This window comes from Ischnura elegans, chromosome 7 (assembly GCF_921293095.1).
Source record: "Ischnura elegans chromosome 7, ioIscEleg1.1, whole genome shotgun sequence".
NCBI lineage: Eukaryota > Metazoa > Arthropoda > Insecta > Odonata > Coenagrionidae > Ischnura > Ischnura elegans.
The window spans coordinates 24137611-24154768 of NC_060252.1; the positions used below are offsets into that span (position 1 = coordinate 24137611).

Below are 17158 nucleotides of genomic sequence, written 5' to 3' on the forward strand. Positions count from 1 at the left end.
CTTTCTTTTACTTCTTCTTTTATATGTCAATTGCTGATGTCCTAACACCCCCTTCCCCACACACATTGAAGCAGCTTTTGGGGTGGTATGCAGAGGAATGATAGCCACTGTGGTCATTAGTTTCCTTGTGAGACAGTGTGCTATGTACCGTATATCTCCTAATATAGTCCCCCCCCCCAATTTTGAGACCTGAGTTTTGGGAAAAATTTTAAAATGTAAAGGAAGGCAATTTTTCTGTGGTTAGCAAGTTAAGATTCTAGATTCGATGAAAACTATTATTTTCTGTGAAGATTAAGAACAAATCTGTTCACATATTTTCCATCACAACAAAATAACTATACCTAAAACATGTTGTGATCCATTGCATGTATCAGTAATTTATAGTTCCTTAACCAGATGTAATGAAGAAATGAGAAATTTTTTTAAGTATCCAAGGCTATTGTATTTTTTAAACCTTCACAAATTATTAATATTTTTGATTTCCAAATGACTACAGACAATGTCAATATATAAGCTTTAACTTAAAGCCCATAAACAGTATTGCATTTGGCCCTGAAACTTCCTTAGATCCAGTGTAACACACCCATCAAGTCATCACAAATCCAAGTGACCTGAAGAATTTAGGAAATCTAAATAAAATTGTGTTAAATAAATTATAAATATTATAAAAATATTGCTATCAAATGCCTGCTAAGCAAAACAATTAAACTACAGGACTTACAAATATCAAAGTAATAAAATTAAGAAATAAACTTTTTCCAACAAACATTAAAACTGAAAAAAAATTATATCAATTTTCAATGCCTCGTCGCGAATCATTGCATAAGTTACACAAAGAGCTTCTGCTCTGCATTTGCGCACAAATTCGACGATATTTTCCTCTAATTCTTTGAATCTGCCGCATCGAGACCCCCGAAATGACTTCCGCGATGTATTAGCGCTTTGCTAGCGCTGTAAATACTATGATTTACGGCGTATTCTGCAACGGCTATTTTTAAATTGGCATCGAAACTCCGTCTTTGAAGGCCTCTAATCTGCGGCAGGATTGATCCTCATCTTTCTACTTGATCCATCACCTCACTGTTGAACGTAAAATTATTTTTAATAAAGAAAATATCGCGGAAATAATTGCGAAACGTTATGCGACGTAATTTATCGATCCTATTTACCCTGACCAATTGAAGATATTCCTCAATAAATTGATTACACTTTCGATGCTGAGTCGCTGTATTTCGATCAAATGCAGTAATGCCGGCGCTTCTGGTTTAAAGTCGTCGATTATTGCGCCTTTTCAGAAACAAATGCATCACCTATTGCGCATTCTTGTTCTGTGAAGGCGGTAAAGGCAGTGGTTGTAAACACGAACCGCACGGACGTATAGTAGCTACGGACGCAATGAAATGCTAAATCGTCACGAAAGGTTCACTTTATCTGTTTATTTTTCGCATTTATTTAAATCGTGTAGTTATTAAATGAGCGACGGGTACATATACTATTGATTCAATTCTAGTGTTCGATTAATGTAATGATAGTGTGTGTTTAGTTTTCATTTTAATTATTTACTGTTTTGCGTCATTAAGTGATCAGTGTCGATTGAATTATTCTAACAATACTTTTCCAAGAAAAATTAGCGGCTACCCGATGGATTCCGTGAAAACGCATATTCGATATGCTATTTGAATCGGAATAATCGTATCTGTACAACATTTGTGGTAAAAATTGTCTTAATTTCCGGTAAAACGTGGCAGTATTTACTAATATCTCCGATTATAATCCTCATAAATATACTCAAATAGAAAGACTACGAGAACATTAGCCATTATGCCGTTATTTATTACTTTATGGTCACCTTTAGTATGCTAAATTGGATTACACTCGATTATAGTCCCCCCCCTTACTTTTTCGCGGCCATTTTTGGAAAAAAAGGGGGGACTATATTCGGAGATATACGGTATACTAAGTTCAAAGTACAGGTGTACCCTATCTAGACTAAATTTTTTTTATTAAAAGATTTAGTCCTTTCTCAGCGAATTATGTGTAAACACACTCAGTATTCTCACCAATTCTATTATTTCAATAGCAGTAAGAAATTTGTGCAAGTATTATTGTTCTGAGGGTGGTGGAAAATGTTCTGTTGAAATGTCAATCCAAAAAATTCTTGCATATCTTTAATCCCAAGAGTTATTTATTCAAGTATTATTTTTTTTAATTATAGCTTTTTAGGTTTTATCACCTTATGTACAATTCACTGTGAACCTTATTCTTTTCTATTTTCACTGGTCTTCTCCTGACTATATTTCATTATGCTGCTATTCTTCAATTCTTTATATTATATGTGTTACCCTGTGGCTGCTTCTTCAAAACCAGTTTCAGCTTAATATATTTTAAATTGGGGGCCATAGTTATTGATAGAAATGTTAAAATAAGTTTCAATTCATAAATTATCTTGTTGTTTTTCACTTTTTTTCACTTTCTGCCCTCAATTAGCCTGCAAAGATCACTCCCTTCTTCACTTTTATTTGTAAAAGTGTGAATGAAAGCACTGAGTCAAAGTGAAACCTCAGGTGATGAATGACGTACAGTTGTACAACAAAAGTGGGTTTGTGCGGCATAGATTCATGCATGTCCATGGTAAGTCACTCTCAATTGAACAACTTTCCCATTCTTACGGCGCCAAAATCCTAACCACGCTAATCTATTTTCGTGTGAATCAGTCTTAGTTTTACAATGTCTATAATCTGCTGACAGAAGTTTCCCACATCCCGTAGAGCAAGCCACACCTTTCTTAATGTCCCCTAAGTCTTGTCTGATGATGACATGTACTTTGTGACCAAGTGAGGTCGTGTAGTGTATAGCATTCACCCCAGCCAAAGCCAGTGGCCTTCAGTCAAGCATAATTTAAAACATCCTATTCTGACCCTTATGTTTTAATTAAGTGTAATAATTGTATTTGATTGTTTTTTGCATTTATTGATTTAGGGTAGTTTATACTTTATTTCTATTACCAAAATGTGCAAGAAGTAGGTTTATTTTCTTAATTTATGCCTAAGAGGTATGTTATGTTTATTTTTTGTTTTTGAGAATAAATATTCATCAAAATTGTTGATAAATGTTTTGCATAATAGGGTGGTTTCCTATTATTTTTAATGCCTAAATCGAAAGATTATTACTTTTGTAGTATATTTAGATTTTTAAATGACGATATCTATTTTTTGCAATTAAATGAAAAGTGAAAATTTTCAAGTGCACAAAAACGGGACGACTAAGTATGAATGCTGGGCAAAGCCCGCATGACATCTGGCTGCTGCTGTGTGAGGCCACCTGGGTGCGAGGCTATGAATGCTGCTACGATGCAGGCTGCTTGCTGCCAAGCATGGCAGTAGCTTCACGCTTTTCACGCTTTTAGATTTTTAAATGATATCTATTTTTCGTGGTTAAGTGAAAAGTGAAAATTTTCAAGCGCTCGAAAACGCGATGGCTAAGTATGAATGCGGGGAAAACTCCGTGTGACGTCATTCTGGTTCCTGCTGCCACAAGTGAGGTGACCTTGGGACGAAGCTTTGAGTGCTGATACGACGCAGGATGCTAGTAGGCAGCAGAGTACCCTGCTAGCAGGTAGCGCTTGGCTTAAATAAGGATTATTAATACCCTATCAAATGAAGAAAACTTTCCGACCATTGGCAATTTTAATAGGTGATTATTAAGAAATGTTTCCCTGAGCTCTGTGCCTCATGCATGCATTAGTAATCTCAGACAATGTAAAACTCCTACTACTCGTATAGAAACTAGGCCCCTCTGATGTCACGTGGAGTGGGATCGCATGGGCACCAATCTGGCCTTTTTCAAATGAGGTTAAAATTGACCATTAAAATTCATCTAAACTGGGATTTCTGAAACCAAATACATAATTTGTATATTATGAATACACTAATGGTGGGTAACGAATTGCAATCAATGCCTTTTGTTTTCTTAGATGAAGGAAACTACCCTATTGATAAATGCAATAGAATGGAGTAAATCTTTCTTTTATTAAAGTTTTTGTTTTCATTCTGTAGATATGTATTTTAACCCTAGGCATCATAAAATGGAGCAATATTTTTTTATGTGAGTTTTTCTTGAAATTATGGAAAATTGGCTTCGTAAAGGCTAGTCCTTTTACTTGATGACTTTACCTTGTTGGATGTTTCTTTCTTTGGATCTAAAGCATGGTAGGTTTTTTCTATACCATGAAAGACCTCGTCACTTATATCATGGTCATTCAAGAATGTTTGATAGAATCATTGCATCATTTAATGCTTATGTACTAGCTTGCACGCTTCTCTGATGTTGAGTTGGTGTTGTTGTAGATGTGATGCACATGACTTGCAAGCAGCAGCAAAATGCCAAGGAGGACTTGATGCCCGTGGTGAAGAAGCTGTTGCGGACTGACTTTGAGGACGATGCGTGGAGCGGGAAGGCAGAGACTGGTGAGCAGGGGACGCAGACGAGCGAGGAGGAGGGGGGGGAGGCGGATGCATCCAAGGAGGTGGCCAAGCCACGCGTCCTCTGGTCCATGTTCTTCAACAGCCCCGAGACGTCCTCCTTCGACCTGGCTGCCGATGCACCTGCCAACGTTTTCCTCTGCTCTGGCCCCGACTACGATCTTGACTTTGAGTTTGCCGTCAAGCAGGTATGTCTCTCAAGGAGCTATACCTTGAGTTAGTGTAACAAAAGTTTTCCACAAGTTTATAGTGTACCATATAACATTTTTTGACCATTAGGGCATTCTCAAGTACACTGCGATATTGTCAGTTTCTGGAGCTGTATTTATTCTACAGTGGAACCTCAATCTATCATTTTTCAGGGGGATGGACGAAAAAAACGATGAATGCAGGAAAAAAATCGAAACGTGAATGTTTGGCTAGGTTGCCTATGTCCCAGGAAATGCAGGATTTTGGCGCGTAATTATGATGTTCGTTAATGGATTCAAACAAGATTTTAATGGAATTACAGAAATACCGTATAAGCGTGTGTAAGAGGCGCACCCCTATTTTGAGCATCGAAGCTATGAAGAAAAAAAATTTGCGGCATTTTTTATACTATCGCGCGGTGTTGCAGACGTATGCCTGGAATTTCGAACGTTTTTGAAATTCCCTCTTTTAATACTAATTGAAATAGGAAGATAACTGCGGCGGTAATAGCGGCATAAGAGGGAGTACAGAGAGTTCCGATCCTCTCTTCGCATATGCCATTGCTCTACGATGCTTGTCCTATTCACGAACAATTTTGTTTAAATGCTCTCGCAGGAGTATTGCAATAGAATTGCAGCCGTGGAAAATTTTAAGGCAAAACACGACAGGCACATAGCACGAACCTTCCCAAGAGCTTTGACAACAATCGGGGCAATCTCAGCGCCGTAGGATAATAACAGTGTCGTAGATTTAATGGAGCCACACTCGGCCCTCCATCAGCCAATGCCTCCGCCGTTTTTTTTTCCTTTCCGAGACCCCACAGGAAAATAGGAAAATATCAAGTTTCAGGGGAACAATGGAAACATGTTTCATCCCTGCCCCGTCTCAGCAACTGACCTTGATCGATCTCCCAGTTTCTTGAGGCCTAAATATGCTGGGTGAGTCATCTACTGAGCTCGAAGATATCTCGATAGCTTTCAATAATTGTATGACATGCACGAGGTTCACAAAAAGAAAGAGATCTAACGCGACGCATATCTGACAGAATTTAAGTTTTTTAAGCTCTAATTGTTTGACACAAGCATTTATAGTTACAACTAGGCTACTAATATTCAAAATAGTCCAAACAGCACAATTTCGGAGGAAACAAGCGTAGCATAAGCGCATTCAAACAAGGCGAGACGGACTGGAAACTTCAGGCAACGCATACTGCGTATAGCACATTGCTGCGCCTTCGCCCCTTCGATTTTGAAGGCAACGACGTCACATACAAAATCGGACGTGTTCGTCCCTTGCTCCTTCGCTCGTAGCCTCGTTGCTTCTAAGACAGAGGGATCGCGCTCCTTCCCCTCGACCTCTCCTTCCGCGCTCTTCACTTATAAGCATTCCTGATTTCTTACATCCACAATTTAGTCCAACAATGAACACACTCGTTCGAATTTTTTAAAGTGCAGGTTTTGACACCAATATAATTTTCTGTTGCAATATTCCTCATATTAGCGTCTGAAGATGATTTTTGAAAAATCAGGTCCTCAGCGTAATGGAAATTACTTGGCAAGGCAGATATTGACTATTAACCAGGTATGTCCTTCAAAACTACGTGTTTCTCTACGCTTGATAAGCGATTACTATATGCAGTATAAATGCCGCGGGATACCCACTCGTGGCAGTAAATTTAGCGTACCCTCCGGAGCGAAAAATCCTGCCCGATCTTTACATGTTCACCTCTGGGGTACTGACGTGACGGCGCTATGCTCACAAAAAAGCAAACAGGAGCATTTTAAAAATACGTCACTAAGGGAGAAACTCCCCTGCCTGCCGCTTGTTTTTGACCTAGGGTTTCAGATGACTGACTCACGCTGAAAACCAAGGCCACTCAGTTCCCCTTGGACTTGGGACCGGTGAAGGGGAGGGGGGAAGATAGGAAGTTTGTGTAAGAGGCGCACCCTCATTTTCGGCTCTAATTTCTGGGAAAAGAGGTGCGCCTCTTACACGCGCTTGTACGGTACTATTTTTTCTTCGAGACACTTAGGTCATATTGTTGATTTGAATAATATCACTTTCAAATATCCTAAAGGAACATGCCACCTTGCTAAAAAATGTTTGCTCTCCACTCGGCATTACCCTGCTATTATGGATTTCTCTCTGATGTAAAAATCCATGAAACGCCATTTCCAGTACACGTATTCACGAGAGCAATGTGCATGTTATGCCTAAAACAACCGCTTTCGCCGGCGCAGTGATTGGTTATGAGATGGATAATATAGGCCAAAAATAGTCAATTATTTGTAATGTTCCTGTCTAATTAATATATTTTTAATGTAATTTAGGCAATGTGTAAAGCGTGAACAATGTTGCGTTAATCGTCAGCGGCACGCCCGCCTGAGCCTCGGCTTCATCCCACTTCTTCTTTTCGCCATGTAGCTCGCTCTACCCCCACCACTACCGTCATGTGCTAGCGGACAGCGCGAGGTATTCTCCAATTTTCACACGCTTCTATCCCGGATGCTTTTCTTTATATTCAATTATTTTCAGTCCATCTTTTAAAGAACTCACTTGTTTCTTCGGAAGGGCGATGGTCTGAAGACGGATAAAAATAAAACTAATAAAGAAGAAACCTTACTTTATTAAACCCACACGGAAAGCACTCGCTAGTTTGAAGTCAACCCACCCTGGAAAGTATGGAACCACTTGTGCGAGGTGAAGTTTGGAACTGATGCTATCGCGTACGTCTTATGCAGAACATACTGCAGAGGGTGAAGCATAAACATATGACTGTGCAATTAAACTTTTGTCCTAAAGAGAAGGCAACTTACACATTCTTTTCTAATTAGCGTAGCACCAGATGAGTAGATGAATTCGGATTGTTAGTAGGGAGAAACAAAATCTCCTGAGAAGATATCCCTTCCTCAGTAACTCTGACAAATGAGACTTATAGTACAACTCGTAAATTGATAACTGATAATAACCTGATATCCTGTTTTCGGAAAAATGCCACATTAACTGCCGTGAAGCTCAGCTATGAGGATATCGAGTTTTGCCAGAAATCACAATTGTATTTTTCCGACTATTTCCTTGCTTTAAATGTTTAAATAACATTAGAAATACGTTGTGTTTGGTCTCATTATTTTTTGAATTACGTGCACTTTACAATTATTTCAATTTAATAAAAGTATGATGCCAATTGCCGAAATTCATTGTTAGACACCTTTTGGGCTAATAGGTGATTCATGCAGCAGTTGACCTCCAGAAACTGGGAACTTTGAAGCAGGCAGGTTGAAAAAGGTCAGTGGGTGAGAAAAGGGGGGGTGCACAAAATACATTTCCATTTTTCTTGTGTAACTTGATATTTTTTTCGAAGCTAAGGTCTTCTTAATACAATCCCTGCACGAGCTGGGACCCTTTTTTTTATTTCGGAGAAGAGGAAAGCTTCAGAGGAGGGAGGCGAGTGCTGAATGGTGGGGGATAGCGGATCTTGGGAAATGCGCTAATGTAACTATCCCACGGTACTTAGCTTCTCCCTATAGTAGTTCAATCTCCTGGGGGTGTCTGTTGTTATTAGCCACAAATAACATGTTGTAAACACTTAGTCTCATTTTCGTCAAACGATGGATGTGGGAAAATTATATGACTGGACTGCGATCTTCAAACGATCAATGCAGGAAAACGATACTTCGGGGAACGATGGATACAGGAAAAAATTACATTGTCTTTATGGAACTTTATTTGGGATCAAGAACGGCGAACAATGAATGCGGGAAAAAGATCAATGGGGGAACGGTAGATCGGAGTTGCACTTTATTTGGTTGTGTGGGAAGTGGAAGGGAAGATTTAGGATGCAGGAAAGATACATCATTAGGAGATGTGGTTGGGGAATGGGATTGCAAAGAATGGGGTATGGCCCATGTATGTCTGCTTATTAATTAAGGAATTGCCTCCTCTTCGCTTAATTTCCAATCTTTCTTGTGCATTGAGTCTTTAAACTTTCCTCTGCATGTGGACAATCTTAGGGTCAAATTCACGTCCATGTTTCTCTACAGTGAGATTTTTCGCTTCAAGAGAGGTGGTGTCTCCTCCTTCCCAGCATTTCCCTGTGCTCCGTCATCCAGATGCTAAAGCTCTGACCTGTCTGTCCAATGTGCGCTCTGTGGCAATCATTGCATTTTATTCTACATCGCCTGACTGTTAAAAAGGGTAGATTTTATCTTTTGTATGGCAAAGCAGCTTTTTTGAGGTAAATGGGTTGTAAAAGAAAGTTCTTAGATTATTTTTAGGAATACAGTCGGATCCGGATTTAAGGTCTTCGCATTTAACGTTTTTCCGCATTTAGCGTTTATTTTTTTGGGTCCCGATTCATTCCCTATTAAGACAATGTAAAAATTATCCGTATTTAGTGTTTCCGCATTTTGCGTTTATCCGCATTTATGGTCATAAAAATTTGTCCCGCTCAAGATTTTTTTGTCCGATTTAACGTTTTTTCATGACGGTTCATCCAAAACTTCGAATTTATGCTCATCAACAAGTACAGTCTCATGAAAGTTTACCAAGAGTCGATAGAATCTACCGGGGAACGCTTCTTCAACTGCTTTCTTCCGCGAGCGCAGCGCTGCGACCTTCAACTCGCAAGTTGGGTGATTTGTCTTCTCGTAACGTTTCGCTCCCCTTCTGATCCAAACACCAGACACTTTTTGTATCAGATCCGATCTAATGGAGCAAAGTCATCCCTTAATAACCTCGAACTACCTTATCCTTCACTTCTTGAACTTGACTTCGATGATACGTGACGACTGATGACACGAGTTATCCTCCGATACAATAATGGTTTTCTCGTTATGTTTTCAATTGATGGCTTATGCCCCTTTCAACTCTACTACCTACGGGCAGTCGATTATTAGCCCAATATTTTTTCAGTCGGCTACTTTCTCTTTTCAAAAGAGGAGGCCCAATATCAATTGCGCAGTTCACTAGAAGATTCTTTCTATAATCCATTCCAAGGTCAGTTTCCACGGAGGAACAGAGGAAGTGTTTCCCCTGTCATGACCGTGAGTGAGAGCATTCTTTCCCAATGGAACAACATTATTTTACATCGTAATTTAGATATCCCGGAGCCAATTTATCGACATGCGGCTGGTTGATATCGCTGCCGATTCAAAAATATTTATCTGGTGCTAATTAATGTCAAAAGAGAATGACAATCGGAGTTTTGACGAACTATCACGGTCCATGACTCTAAATAAATCGCTCATGCTGGAAAAAAAATCACCGCATACTCACGGTAGAATAGATGAGCGCGGAAAAATGCGAAAATACGGCAGGTATCCCTTGGTGGTTGACTTCGACATCATAACCCTGACGAAATTGCCAAACTCCAGAGGCACTGACAATTTTTCGGATGAAATCCAGTTCTGTTGAACATTAAACCTTTTCACTTAACAGAGTTTAGCTAATCGTTATTCAAGGTCCAACCAAATTTTATTGCTGTCCCTTTATTTCACTCATTCCTCATGATTTTTCGAGTACCTACTTACATCTTCTCTTATTATATTAGAAATGCTATAGTCACCTACATGTCACTTTTACAGAAAAAATTCTAAATTTCATCGAGACCACTGAAATATGCATAAGAATGGAATCACTAATGTCCATAATAATAATGTGTGGGAATGCTTTTAAGTTGATGTTTATTCGAATTTTCTTAAAATATTTCATTAAAACAATTGTCATCCTCTCATTACTTATTTTTACTACCCATTTCTTTAGCTGATTCCTGAAAAGTATTATCCAACCTTCATAGGGCAGAGAACATATATCTTAAAATATTTCATTAAAACAATTGTCATCCTCTCGTTACTTATTTTTACTACTCATTTTTTTTTAGCTGATTCCTGAAAAGTATTATCCAAACTTCATAGGGCAGAGAACATTTCATTAAAAAAATTTTTGCTGCATTCAGCACCTATTAGTTACTTAAAATAATATTTTTTATTCATAAAAAGCCATTCCAATCATTGCAGACCCTAAATCCTGAAAAAAATGGCAGGTCCTCATTTAGTGTTTTAAATTTTGTCCCCCCTGAAAAACCTTAAATCAGGATTCTACTGTACCTTTATCAAAATTTTGGAGGAAATGTTGAAATATCCTTAAAAGCAATGGCTCTTGTGATCACTACAATGATGGCGATGAAATGGCCATTTCACAAGATCATTTTCCATTATGACTACAGGGATGGCAATTGCATCCATTTTTCCATCCCTCTGCTTGCCCCTTTCTCCGTTGGTGAGACCATTGCTGGCACCATCTTTCAGTCAATCAGAATGCACAGCTGCTGACAGCAATTTTAATCCCTAATAATAATAATACATTTGTGGCTTTTTAATGAAATGATAGATAGTTTTAAATGCAGAAAGTGACAGAAAAAGTTATAACTGCGTGATTCAGAAATGTGATGGATGGAGCTGTTTCTTTTTTCATCAGTGAGAAACAATCGCTCTTAGGGACTGAAAAAATGGTCTTGAGTTTCAGGCTTTACCAAAAGAAAGGGCAGAACCATCCCTAATATTTTGAGTTGCAATGAGTGTTTACTCAAGAGAGCGTTGGTTGCATTCAGCCACACTGAGTGATCTCCTCTTATCAGTGAGTAAGGTCATGGAAATGAGTGATGTGACTTCTAGGCACTGATCACTCTCAAGTTTATTGAGCTAGAATATATTTGCTTACTAGTGATGTTCATGGGTTGGAAGGGAAGGAGACGAGTGACAGTCACACTGCGTTCCATTGAATTCGGTGCGCCTTCACCAAGTGATCATGACATTATGATCAACTAATCACTGATCAAAGTGTGACAGAATGTGGGCATGATGGATGGTGAAAGTTTTACCAATTGATGGTATGTCTCTTCCGTTTGCAGGCAAAGGACATATTTGAGAAGATGTATCCAGGCTGTGAATTCCTCCCACGCGCCCCCGATCCGGAGGAAATCGTGGTGGACGACGGTGGAGAGGGAGAGCCTGGGCCAGCCTTTGGTGAGGGGGAGGGAGGTGAAGGGGGCGGCAGTGGGAAGCCAGAGGGAGCCGCAGGGGACGGAGGGGAGGAGGCGGCCACCCCGGCTGACGGTGCTGCCGAGGAATAAATTTCGAAGACTTATTGAGGTGAAGTTTTGGTAAGGTATCAGGGTCCATGTGGTAGATAGCAATGGTGCAGCAATCGTTTAAGAATCTTTCTCTCTGAAGGAGCGAGATCTCTTTCCTTTGTGGAGATACACGCACTGATGGTAAGGCTGCAAACGTAAGGCCCTCAAAAGGATGGACTTAAAAAGGCTTATTAGTGAGGCAAAATAAAAAAAAAGAGATATACATACATGCATTATAATGTTGTTGCTTAGTGAAACACAAAGAGTGGGGGGTGATTTTTTTGGGGTTTCACTCTTTTCCAATGCACTTGCTGTAATTTTTACAAGAATATGTATTTTTGTTGATATGTCTTTCAAATTTTCATGTGCAAAGAATGTGTGGTCCTCAATTTTTATCGTCTTTGCTTGAAAGCAAATGCTTAATACATAACTGCGATTCTCTCTAGTCACTCTGTACGTGCTGCATTTATGGAGCCACCACGAGCTGTTTTTTTTATTCAACGCTTTGATTTGGAGGGTAGTCAGAACTGGCAGCCCCTACTTTTATAAGTCATTGATGATACTGACGTCTTCCTTGTTATTGTACCCTATGGCATTGACACTTAACGGTTGCCTATAGATTCTGCTTAATAAGTATAAGGGGTCATTATCATATTTAATTGTATAACCATATCTATTCATCAGTCAACTTTTTTTAATCAAGATTTCCACCACTATTTATTTAAGAACTTATTGACTGTATCAATGATATAATGTGATCAAAAAAAAGTGCTTTTACAGTAGAATACCATTGAATACATGGAAACTGCTTATGGTGAAATTGTTTTATATTGCCATTGTAGTCCTAAATCTAATGTTTAGATTTTAAAAATTTATAAAAAACATTTTATATTTATTGTTTGAGGATATGTAAGAATGAAATCTTATTAACCCTTCTATGTTAAAAGTTGCAATGAATATGTTATGGGAACAATAAAGAAAAAAACATAAGTATTACTCATTTTTTTACCCTATATTTATCAAAAATAAATTTTATGATACCATTTTTTGATTGATACAAAACTTTATACAGGACATGGCAATAATTTAGTTGCTGACCTTTTGAGCTCTGTTGTTCCAATATATTTGATCTGGCTGAGGGTAGCCTCTTGATGCCCACTTAGGATAGCCACAAACTGATTCATATAATTCAAATACGTATCAGAATTGTCCAAGAAGCTCGTTTTGGTAATGCGTAGTAAAAAAAATTGTCAAAAGTTTTAAGGCCTGATTGCACAACATGCCAACACAACACGCACGAATAAATGATGGCAGAAATGCTCTGTGTAGCCACTCCAACTTGTACGAATGCATGAGCAGAAAATAGAACTTATTATTTGGTTCGTACATCTTTACAGGTTCCATTTAGGTCCATCAAAATGATTCATGCATGAACTTATACAGAATAATGTATTGTGTAACGAGGCCTTTGAATGTTACGAAGAATGGAATGAATAGGAATAATGAGTGGAAGTGTCTCACTCTGTTGTTAAATTTTGATTCTAATCCTAGTGGTGGTTACAAATTCCTCAACAAAGAATTCATTGACAGCAATTTTGTTTTGAAACAGCAAATAGTGGATTGCCATCTCCATTCATTTAAACTTTTCCAGTTCACTGCATAATACTTTTCACCAGTGAAAGCGTGGATACATTAATTTCATTTGTCCGGCTCACATATCCATCACATATATTCCATTGTGACACGAACAGAAAACACGCTGGTAATAAATCGGTAGCCTGACATTTACCCTCCGTCCTCTGCTATGCCGCACTGAAGATAAGATTGGCAAGAGATGCGTTAGGCATTTGCGACACAAGCTCACTCAATTCAGGGTACTTCAGCGGTACAAAGCACATGATGGAAATGGTTTGAATGGAGCTCTCTTGTGGCAAAATTAATTCATGGAATCCCATTGTAGAAAATTCAATCTCTTGAGTCCAAAACATGTGGTCACTGGCATTATATACTGATGGAGTTGGGCACTATTTTTGGATTCAGCCAGTCGTACATGTGTTTACGTTTCAAATTCCTCTCCTCAATGACATGGGAGAGCCTCCTCAAATCCAGGCGAAACCTGTAAAAAGAAGTACTGTATTATTTTTTATGTAGGTGAATGCATTGACAGGATTGATACAGATTAGGATACGTATTCAGGGAAAATTCAAGGAATTCGAAATCTTATCCATTACTGTCTAGGAAAATTGATGTCATCTTGCATCAATCAAACATAACCCCCATGCTGTTGGCTAGCATTATGGTTGCTTTTATTTGACTGAAATTAATTTCACAATTTGCTGTTTTCTGTGTTTAACATAAAGAATAAGTTAAAATAGTATTTGGATATATTTTTGACAGGATTTAGTCTTACTGACTCTTCAGAAATTAATTCTAATTATCCCTAGGAGAGTGTAAATAGGTTAGGTAAATCGGAGAATTGAGTCAGGGAATATGAATTAATGAATCTCGCGATTGATTATTGGGTGTGTGGAGAGGTCAAATGGATGAAATTTTCTTTTTCCCTTGGTAAGGCTTCAGAAACTCTATTTGCATAATTTTTAATTCATCAAAGGGTCACATTAATGAACTTTGCGTTGAGTTTAAGTATGATGAGATGAAAGGCTGTGTGGTCTTTGCAGGAGTTGCTGTTCTATATGTGAAAATCTTAAGATCACCAAAATAGTGAAAGAGAGAGTTAGGTTGTAAGCAATTTTTTTGTCTCTATCAAAAGCCTGTAATGTCTGCAGTGGATGCCTTCTCACCATTCAGGTATAAATTCAAGTGTAATACTTTGTAAAATTTATTTTTTAAATGAAATTTTCATTGCCACAAAAAGGCTTTGCTCTTCTGGAGCATCATGGAAGATTCTACATGATGTAGATATTGCAGTTCACCCCCATGCTACTATAGACTGTAGTGGCCACCTAGGCAACTGCAGAGTCTGTTGTGTGTCATGTAGTCTTACTTAGAGGGTGATAGTAGTTAAGTAAATACATAAACTTAGGGTAAACTTAGAAGCTTGTATCACATCAATTGGACTGATGAAATGATATTCTGTAGCATTTCTGAGGCCATGAAATACTCATTCTCTCTTAATTTGACCTTTCTGTTATAAAATCAGCATCTAATATGATAATGTTTTCATTTTGTAAACAATTGTTGTCTCAGTATATGGTTTCTACAATGATGGGGAAAAGAAATTGGCAGACTATTCCCTACATGAATGTAACATAATGGATAAGTGGATTTGTTTCAGGGGTGACTGTATGGAATCTACATAACATAATGAAAAGTAAAGAAAACTTTGTAATTCATCATAAATACTTTATTTTACTTATGGATAATTACAAACTTTTCTTAACTTTTCATTAAGATGAGAGCAACGGTTAAATTTAACCTTCGAATTCCAAGTAAATGTATGTTTCTTAATTTCAGTCACTGGTGCATAATCATCACATGGGGCACAAGTCAAAATTAATAGATGTTGCATTTTATACCATATTATGTGCGTACGAACTGTCATCTCGTGAGCAAAAGGAAGTTGAGGCCAACAACAATTAATAATTTTTCATCATTTTGGGTGGAGCACTTATGATACAGTCGGTGGGTGATAATGGTTGTGCATAATATACATGTACTTACTCCTCAGCAGCTTGAATGGAATGTGGGTCGTACAGATACTGCACTTCAAAGTCTCCCAAGGATTTGGTCCCCTTCATGCTCAACAGCTTAGTGATGACCATTATGTCCAAGGTTTCCTTCTTGTTGGGCAAGTACTTCATAATGTCAGCCTCACCTAGCTCTTGCTGTTGAAATAGAAGAGAAATGCAAGTGATTAGGTCAATTTGCTGATGACTTTTAATAGACCTGATCAGATAATTGTTGAAGACAGATATGTAACACAGGTTACCCAGTATGAACAATGATCACCTTGACATACACTGCATGTCATCTATCAATAAAAAGTGTAATATAACTATCGTTTGCATAAATTGTGTGAGATTTTATTGGCGAATCGAATGCAAAAATGTATCTTGGGTGTAGGCCGAATTGCGATCCCTAATGGAGTACAGAGGGTTCTTAAATTTCCCCATTTTCCAGAAATACTGTCACTTTTTCGACTTGGGGCAAACTTAACCATCAAAACTATACAAAGAAGTTGGGAGCTGACAGTTGAATCTTTTTTTTTTTTTCATTCCTAGAGGCCTTCGGGGAAGGTACACTTTTTTCGTGTCTCTTAGAAAGGATGTGAAGCTGGGAAAGGGTTCATTCAACCACCCTCGCCATTGTTGAAATCCAATCTTCCAAAACAATGTCCGTGATTTTTCTATCCTTATGCCTCGTAGTTGCCATTACAGAGCAGCTAAATGAAGTTTTCATTCAATGAATGTGATCATTTGGAGGACCTGACAGTTACCGCAGTAACATAGGAATTAAAACGTAGAAAAGCATTTTTAAACAGTTACGTAAAATTTACTTTGAGCAAAAAGTGGCAGTAGTACATATCACTTCTTTGCGTCATTGACCTCGTTTTTTTTTACTCACCTTGTCGGTGGGTGGTGCTCCTGTGAGTTTCCCAGGAAAATTTGGAATAAATCCGTAGGCTTCATATTGTTGGAAGTTAGCTGCAGCATGTCCCAAACTGCATGTGCTCACTAATACTGTCATTGTTTCAGCAATCTGAAAATATGAATACTTTGATGGGTCTAGGGCTTTGCAGCTCAGATACAAGTTATTTGTTCATGAAATTCAACCTTACTGAAGGAGGTACGGAATGTTTGGTGCACTAATGTATGTATTTGAGGAATGTTAGGTCCACTTCTTCAAATCCTCCCTCTTCACAATTCTATGTACATATTTGTAATTTCTGTGAATTTTGTTAGTATTTTGTATTTCATATATTTTATTTGGTTGTTTGTCCAGGCCAATATGGCATCCAGCATAGAAAGACACACGCACTTGCCTCGTAAATTAATAACATTCAAGAGAAAGCTGTGGGATTCATCAAAAACAGCTGCAGGGTAAGAGAAAGTGATGCTATAACAAAAATTAGGATGGGAGCCACTTAAGACTTGGAGGCTGCTTTCTAGGCTTAAATTGCATCAGAAATTAAGAATAGATATTTAACAGAGTTCTACAGAAAACACAATCTTAGAATCTCTATGTATATTTCTGAATCCGACAGAAATGATAAACACATGTAGGCACATGTTCTTCTATCGAGTGGCAAAGGACTAATAAATGCTGCATAGGACTCAGTACAAACATTTTCCTTTTCAACTTTCTTTCCCTTGTACATTTGCTTTTTTAACTTTCTTTG

General features: G+C 38.1%; 2 protein-coding genes across 2 annotated transcripts in view; one reads left to right on the top strand and one right to left on the bottom strand.

Moving 5' to 3' along the window:
* LOC124162034 (rab proteins geranylgeranyltransferase component A) overlaps positions 1-12789 on the top strand; it is a 33872-nt gene extending 21083 nt beyond the window's left edge. Inside the window, exons 9-10 of the mRNA XM_046538364.1 lie at positions 4347-4669; positions 11578-12789. Coding sequence (XP_046394320.1) covers positions 4347-4669; positions 11578-11799 — 545 coding nt within the window. The 3' untranslated portion in view covers positions 11800-12789. The remainder of the gene's footprint in view (positions 1-4346; positions 4670-11577) is intronic.
* A 1-nt stretch (position 12790) lies between these two features.
* LOC124162033 (polyunsaturated fatty acid 5-lipoxygenase-like) overlaps positions 12791-17158 on the bottom strand; it is a 121229-nt gene continuing 116861 nt past the window's right edge. The window contains exons 11-13 of the mRNA XM_046538362.1: positions 16384-16518; positions 15481-15644; positions 12791-13915 (exon numbers count right to left, since the gene is read on the bottom strand). Coding sequence (XP_046394318.1) covers positions 13801-13915; positions 15481-15644; positions 16384-16518 — 414 coding nt within the window. The 3' untranslated portion in view covers positions 12791-13800. The remainder of the gene's footprint in view (positions 13916-15480; positions 15645-16383; positions 16519-17158) is intronic.